Source organism: Micromesistius poutassou, assembly GCF_964030765.1.
Source record: "Micromesistius poutassou genome assembly, contig: SCAFFOLD_6597, whole genome shotgun sequence".
NCBI classification, from domain to species: Eukaryota; Metazoa; Chordata; class Actinopteri; order Gadiformes; family Gadidae; genus Micromesistius; species Micromesistius poutassou.
Genome location: NW_028179739.1, coordinates 161 through 8680, shown reverse-complemented (window position 1 = coordinate 8680; position 8520 = coordinate 161). Strand labels below are relative to the sequence as shown.

General features: G+C 50.4%; 1 protein-coding gene across 1 annotated transcript; it reads left to right on the top strand.

Moving 5' to 3' along the window:
• Positions 1-3580: 3580 nt before the first annotated feature.
• Positions 3581-7590, top strand: LOC311372561 (terminal nucleotidyltransferase 5C-like; the record flags this gene model as incomplete). Its single annotated transcript, XM_084489549.1, has 3 exons — positions 3581-3886; positions 4207-4494; positions 6961-7590. 3 exons carry the CDS (start codon positions 3581-3583, stop codon positions 7588-7590), a joined length of 1224 nt encoding a protein of 407 aa, XP_084345675.1.
• Between the last annotated feature and the right edge of the window lie 930 nt (positions 7591-8520).

Here is an 8520-nt window from a genome sequence, read left to right as displayed (position 1 = left end):
CTCCCTGGCGAAGAGACTTCCGTTTGCATCACGCCGACGTCACGACAATGCAGTCACGATTCCACGGTGTCGCGCGCACGCTCTCCTCCGTACGTCACCAGCATCCCGTCACCACCACCACCGCCACCCCGTCGGAGAACTCGGAGTGCACGTCCAAAGGGATACGAGTCGCCGGACTAAAAATAGTCCGTTCGCTTCGTATCAGTGGGTCTGGGGGGTGTCCAGGGGGCTGGTGACGTCACGTGTGTTTTTTGTAATTGGTCATTATCAGAAGGGCAGCGTGTAGCGCTCTGCGGGCGTCTGAGTTTGTGTTCGTTCTGTTATACATTTCTCTTGTCGTCACTGGTGGAAAACCATGGGGTGTGTGTGAATAAACGATTCGTAAAACGATGCGTAAATCTGCATTTATCATTGTCACTCTCGAAATAGGTCGAATTCCTAGCATTCACCACCCCCGTTAATAACAACAGGACATGTGATGTGAGCGAGTGTCTGCTAAATGTGTAAGAATAAATAAAATGGTACGGTATGGAACAGTGAGGCCTAAGTGATAAAGTGAATGTGCATCGGCTGGAGTAAAGGGGGGTGGGGGGGTGTATAGCTCTGCTCACGGTTGCATCGTAGATGACTCATAGCTGCTGATATTATGAATGGACACGCAAAGTGTGCGTGCATGCGTGCGTGCGTGCGTGCGCGCGTGCGTGGGTTTGAACTTTGCTTTTGGGTTATTTATAAGCCCTTATTTTCGGAAATTGTTCTTGGGAAAATAACATGTGGGCAACTAATTTGGCTGCTGACGCCGGAATATTGTGGGGCCATCCCTTAATAGCTCCTAAATCAGTTCTAAGTTCAGGGGTGCAAGTTGCAGCGAATTCGGACGGTCGTATAGGCCTATCTATATGTTAATTCGGTTAACCTTTAATGCGTATAATGCAGAGGAGCGCGCGGCTGCTCTCGACCACTCCTTAACGGGATGACGGAAGGTCGCTATGGAAACTGCGTTACGCCTAAAGGGCGGTCGAGGAAGAAAACCGGAGAGCGAGACCCAAAAAAAGATTCCTCCTCGTTTCAGCACCACACCTCACTGGACAGCGCCCGCGCGCTCTGCCCCGGCCGCGCAGCGTGACACCGCCCGATGTTGTGCTGCTGAATCGTGAGGGGGGACAGAAGCCGCGCAGATACCGAATCCAGAACCCGTGGTAGCGGAAGAGGAATCCTCCGAGAGACTCCGGCAAGAAACCCAAACCGCCGACTTTTCTTACTTCGCGCGTGATTTCGAGAGGCACTTTCTTTTCTTTCCTTCTCTCACGAGCAACAGGTAAAGCCCTGAACACCGTACTGTCTGTTCACCGGGATGCGTACGGGCTTATAGCCTACTACGTTTCATTCACTGGCATTTCGTGGCATGGTTAAGGTATAGTGTTTTAGTGCGTTTATGGGCTATATCAACATATAGGATCATTTACACGCTATTTAGGACTAAATTGTCAGCGACAGCCTTATAATGACGTTTCGTTTGTTTCAGCGTTTTTTTTTCCAGCTCTGTGAAATTCCTCTGAGTTGTAATGTGCGTCCATGAATACGCTTTGCCTTCGCTATTGTTTCGTCGACTACTTATATCTTGACTGAACAGATAAGTATGCGACAGTATGGGCATGTGTAGGCCTGCTGTGTAGCAGTCATACTCGTGTGAATGTGGTGGAGGCTATACTTTATTGCAGGGCTCCTTGTCATTTATTTATTGTTGAGCCCACAGAAAATGTTGGCGTTTGCATGACAGTTTCAGTTTACCTCAACATAAGATATTAAGGTAAATATATGTATTATTATTTACCTGATCTCGCGCTTGCTACATTGGCTCGATCGAGGTTTTGAGGTTCGAATATGTGATGCGCGTGGATGAGTCACTGCGACTCCAAGTTTGCAGAAGAGTGCCAGAGGGGGTGGGGGGGGAGGCACGCGAGCCACAAAGGAAACCTCACCGCGCATTATTCTCTCCCTCCAACAAAGTGACAAGAGGTTCTGTGATCTGATCTTTGGTTTACGCATGTATTTTTCTATTAAATTGTTTTGCGTAATTCAAATACGCACAGTTTATACCAGTAGTTAGGTATTTGGTGCACACATGTCAACACGCTACAACACATGATTGGAGCTTAGTCTTCCTATCTTCTATTCTTCTATAAATGCCACGTCCTCTGAAAAGGGCTGGTTTTCCTAAAAAGCGGGAATAAAGTAAATGCAAGTGCAATTCTATTTATTCTATTGAGATGGATGCTTCTATCAATTAAAACAAGCACAGCTCTAGCTGATTCCAACGATTACTGGAAAGGGCTTCATGATTTCTAAACACTAATGCAGTACCACTTATCACTGATGATGTTGCAGACCTCCAGTCCACAAATGTAATTTATGAACTGCCACTCAATTTATGCTCATTAGTACCCTGTTTACCACCCTTTTAGCAGTGAAACATAGCAATCAACAGCAGCCGACCATGTCACTAAGTGTAATTGATTAACCTCAACAATACAATGGGGTGGTTAGGAACTCAAAGTGACACACTCAAAGTGCTGTGCACATTTCAACGGCTTTGCACGTGTGAACATGGGATGCACATGCATGAGTGACGCCCGGCTGTCTGCCCTATATGGGAGGATGCAGTTGGATTTGGAGGCTGTTTGGAGGCTGTTTGGAGGCTGTTCTCCTGGGGGTTACACTAGGGAACGCAGACAATTTGTCAATTTGTAGTCGTTAATCCCAGTTATGTCTCATAGTGCAATACTGTGGCCTGCTGGAGCACTCAGTGTTGCCAACATGTTATTTATGATCGATATCGTCTGTTTTGCTGTTTACTCTGGTCCCCCAGGATGTTATATAAACGCTTATACGTGCAACACAAGTGTGCTACTGGCGATGACTCACTCCGTTTAACCCTTGCTCCACGGGAGGAACACATCACCAATCAACACAGACTCCCGTCACATCAGGATTTTCAAAATTTCAATGGTTTGCATGCCTGCTGTCCTCAAACACGTTGAGAAGAGCCCTGACTCACTGCCACATGTCCCCTCTTGACCAGACTCAATAGAAGGGGGGTTATTAGTCAAGTGGAGCAAAACTCCCACGTGAGTGATACACTGTAATTTGGCTGATTTTAAAACGCTGTGCGTCTGATGTTATTCCACTCGGCTGCCTCCAGGGTGATCTAGTTACGCAGAGTGGCAGGATATTTATACAAGTGTGTTGTGCGCTCAAACTGTCAAGCTTGTCAACACAGCAGTTACAGTATAGTGTGGGGGGGGGGGGAAATACTGGAGCTGTTGTCCAAGCTGTGAATCACAGAGAGCTCACTGCTGGGGGCCAGTGTGAGAGTGTGTGGTAGCGTGTGTGTGTGTGTGTGTGTGTGTGTGTGTGCGTGTGTGTGTGTACATACGCATGTATGTGCGTCCATCTGTAAACATGTGCTTGTTTAATCTCCTCCGTTTTTTAATGCATATAAGGTCCAATGAAAACAAATTGCATCCGTGCAAATACTCAATAAGCCCCTCCCTCCGGATTCTCCCTGCAGAACGCCATCATGACCGAGAGGAGATCCAACCAGCGCTTCCACAGCCTCAACGCGGAGCAGGTGGAGGTCCTGGACCAGGTGCTCTCGGAGGTGGTTCCCATCCACGGCCGGGGGAACTTCCCCACGCTGGAGCTGCGTCCGCGGGACATCATCATGGCGGTGCGCGCCCGGCTGGAGAAGCAGGGCATCCTGGTGAAGGACGTGCGTCTGAACGGCTCCACGGCCAGCCACGTGCTGGTCCAGGACAACGGCACCAGCTACAAGGACCTGGACATCATCTTCGGTGTGGAGCTGCCCAAACAAGAGGACTTTCAGGTGGGATGGGATGATACGCACCCCGAGTTGAAGGGTGGGGTTGGTATACATAGCATGGGATTATGGGGATCACTGTCCCTTGCCCCTTTGAGACTCAGATGTTTAGCGAGTTAAGACACTAAATGAGACACAGTCCTGGCTTCTTAAGTAGATGACAATCCTACTTTGATTTGTGGTGTGTGGCAGTAGAGGATTCAGTAATCTGAATCTAATTACAGGGATTTTTAGAAAATTCCACAGAATAACACAATGCAATGAAAGGCAGAATCTTGTCATGACATCTAGTTGTCATGTCCGGTTGACCTTTGAACCCTTTTCAGGTGATCAAGGAGTCCGTCCTGGGCTGCCTTCTGAACTGCCTTCCGGCCGGAGTGAACCGGGAGCGGATAAGCAGCGCCACCATGAAGGAGGCCTACGTCCAGAAGATGGTCAAGGTTTTCAACGAACACGACCGCTGGAGCCTCATCTCGCTCTCCAACAACAGCGGCAAAAACCTGGAGCTCAAGTTTGTGAGTGCTCTCAGGCGGCAGTTTGAGTTCAGCGTGGACTCCTTCCAGATCATCCTGGACCGTCTGCTGGAGTCCTACTTACAGCTGGAGGCCCAGCAGGTGGAGAACAGTCTGGACCTGGAGAGTCAGACGCCTCACAAGACTCAGAGTAAAGATTGTCCCTCGCCGTCTGACACCATAGTTGAAAAGAGAGAGATTATGGTTTCCAGTAGCAAAGACGTGTCAGAAACTGCAGGAGTTCCGGCCAAACAGCCAGAACACAGTGAACACATACAGCGTTCACAAGAAACCAAACTGCTTCCCGAACTGCAAAAACAAGAAGAAGATAAACAACCGAGAGAACTCCAGGTACAAGAAACAAGTACCCAAGAACCAAGACAACTTTTTGAAGATGTTGAACAATCTAACAAGACGGACAATGCAGAACAGGTATCTGTCGGTGATTGTTTAGAAAATAAACATTCTGACCACACAGAGCTAATGAGCCAGACAGAACTCTTACGTCAGTGCTCATTTAAGATAGAACCACTCGCAAGAACACAACTGTCTGATGACGATAGCAAACAAGTGGGACAATCAGACCACAATGAACTGTCTGGTCCAATTGAAGTCTCTGTGCAGAATGTTTCCTCCAATGATAGAGAAGCCCTTGCCGAGCAGAATAAAGGTGGACATCCATTAGAGCCACTAGAAGACTCAAAACCAGAGAAGACAGAGATTCTAGATATGGCAGGGGAGATGCACAATAAAGAACCCACGGATGAAATATTTGTTACACAATGTTCTGGTGAAGAAAAGAAAATAAACACTGGTGATGAAACACACCAACTGTGCACTTCAGACACAAGCCAATTTATTGACAGAGGGAGCGAAATACTCACACAGTTCGAGAATGACGGCAAAAACAATTCAGAAGCAGAACAACAAACGCAAACAGAGCAAGAGAAGGACACAGAAACGTTAACCCGACAGGATTCAATCACAGAGGCCAAACGGGCGGGTCAAACGTCAGCCGTGGAGTCTCTGTGTTCCTCTTCCTCCTCCACTGACACACAGTCTCCTGGTGCAGAGCCTACACCGGAGTCACACAGCCCGCTGCTCACCGACAGCTCAGAGAACACAGCTAAGGCAGTCGACCCGGTGAACCCAACAGAGACTCAGGATATTGTATCAACACAAGCCAGCCTACTTTCAGACAAAAATAACTCCTGTCTTCCCTCCAGCAAAACCGCTATTAGACTCGCTCAGATGGTTGTCCTCAAACACTCTTCTCCTAAACCTCCGAGGAGAATGTGCAGAAAGGTGACCACCAGTCCTATTGCCAGTCTCATCTGTGGAACCGAAACTGTGATCCCAGCCACCGACATAGAGGAACACCTTAGCCTCGGCTCCAAACTGGACATCACCTCAGAGCCCGACGAAAGCAGAGTTCCCAGCGCCAGTGCAGATATTACAACAACCGCCACAGACAATATATCTGGTGAAATAAACACCACTGCGCAATCAGACTTTATGTTCTCCGGTCTCGCATCCCCAGACCCAAACCCGGAGACCCGAACCTCAGGCCCCGATCCATCTCCCGATCCTGACACCTTCGGTGTCGACTCTGAGCTGATCTCTCCTCTACCTCGAGAGCCACCAGCTTCTCAGACCAACGAGGGTTCATCTCAAACACCGACGCTGGAACTCAAAGAGACGCTGCCCTCAGAAGTGGAGTGCATTCAACAAAGTCAGGTAGAGTCTTCCCCCGATCTCTTCAGCCAATCAGAGCCTCCGGACTCCCAAGCCACTTTAGCGTCACACAGTGAAAGATGTTTCACACCTTCCCAGGACCCATTGCTTACCTCAGTAGCAGACCTCCACGACGCCGAGGCCAACGCAGAAGGGCCAGATGGAACGCTGGACCCGCCTCCTTCCATGGACCTAGTGTCTATCAGTCTTTCGCCGTCGGTCGGGGAACAGAGCGAGCCCGGTTCACCTCCTTCTTTCCACGCTGCCTCGCTGTCCGGCATGCATTGCCTTTCCCCACCTTGCCTCACCCCCACCTCCCCCGGCCTCACCCCTCCCCTGTGTCTGAGCCCTCCCCCCCACTGCCTGACCTCCCCGATGTTGAGCATCAGTCCCCCGTCCAGTTATAGCTCCACCCCGCTGAGCTTCAGTCCCACCTCCTCCGGCCTCAGCTCACCCCCCTACCTCACCCCTCCCATGCTCAGCCTCAGCCCTCCTCCCCTCTGTCACAGCCCGCCGCTCCTCTGCCTCACCCCTCCGGTGGACACGGACGCCCCCACATCTCAGTTAACGCCAGCCCTCGGGCCTTTGGTCCCGAACACAAAGGCACAGTCTTCCCCTCGGCCAGCCGTACAAAGTACTCCGGGTGACAAGGACGGAGAGGCCTTCTTGTCACCACCTCCGGTCCCGGAGCCTGCCTCGTTCAGCGCCGCCTCAGAGCCACAGGCCATCGCTCCTCCTGGAGAGACTGTTGACTCAGATCCTCCGACTGCCAATGAGTTGTCTGGGCCTGCGCCCGTGAACCGAGAGGTCCCCGGAGCGTCGACTTCTGACCAGAGCAAACCTCCCCAATTACCCGGCAAGGTCCCTGCGATTGAGGTGCTGGCAGAGAGCATGTACGGCGACTTTGAGGCCGCCATGGACCACCTGCGCTGCCGCCTGATCGCCACCAGGAACCCGGAGGAGATCCGCGGGGGCGGGCTGCTGAAATACAGCAACCTCCTGGTCAGGGACTACCGGCCGGCCAGCGAGACCCAGATCAAGACGCTGGAGCGCTACATGTGCTCGCGGTTCTTCATCGACTTCCCCGACGTGCAGGAGCAGCAGCGGAAGATCCTGTCCTACCTGAAGAACCACTTCATCGGGGAGGAGCGGAGCAAGTACCAGTACCTGATGACGCTGCGCCGGGTGGTCGATGACAGCACCGTGTGTCTGATGGGCCACGAGCGACGGCAGACGCTCAACATGATCACGGTGCTGGCGCTCCGGGTGCTGGGCGAGCAGAACATCATCCCTAACACGGACCACGTCACGTGCTTCTACCAGCCTGCGCCGTACATGGCCGAGCACAGCGCCCCCTACCTGGCGGAGGCCAGCTACTGCAGCTACTACATCCCACAGGGGGGGTCCACTCTGCTGTATCAGCCTTACCCCTTACACCTACACACACAGACCGGACTGGTTTGATGCACGACATCGGACAATTGCACGCACGCACGCACGCACGCACACACACACACACACACACACACACACACACACACACACACCAACTTGTAAATGGTGGCCCAGACCCACACACAGACACACACAAACACACACAAACACACACACACCAACATAATTTAACGTCACAGGTGCATACACAAACACAGACGACAAAATTAAAGGAAGCACACACACACACACACTCACACACACACACGCAAAACCACAACAGAAATAAGGGGGAAGGTGTTTGCAGAAACAAGACCAGCGCTACGAAGGGATAAGTGTTTGCATTAGTCACCCACAGAGCTGAATGATTGGGACTGAGAAGGTTTCTCTGAATATAAACGTACTGCTCTGTGGAGTTTCCACATGATTATATATAATTACCATGGTGAGGCTTCTAAAAATTATAATTTTGGACACATAATACATGGACACACACACAAACACACCCAGACACACACACACACACACACACACACAGACGCACACACACACACACACACACACACACACACACACACACACACTAACACAAACAAAAAACATCTGCATTAGTACATACACTGATGATCAAGCTGTTGCTTTGACTAACCTTTGAGAGACAGTTCATCGCCCAAGCCGAGTGGCGTCGTACACAAAACAAACACACATAAACACACACACAGACACACACACTTCCAGGTACTTTCCCCCCTTCTCCATGTTCGTGTTATGTGTTATTAATCGGTTTGTTCAGAATGTGGACCTTGCCTGTGGTTAATATTGTGCATGGATAAATTAGGACTGTTCTCCACTGCCAAATACTGTGTGCTTACTATGTTTCTAAGAGTTTAACGTAGCCTTGTTTTCCTTTACTATAAGGGATGTATTACGAAAAAAAGATATGAATTATATATGGATTGG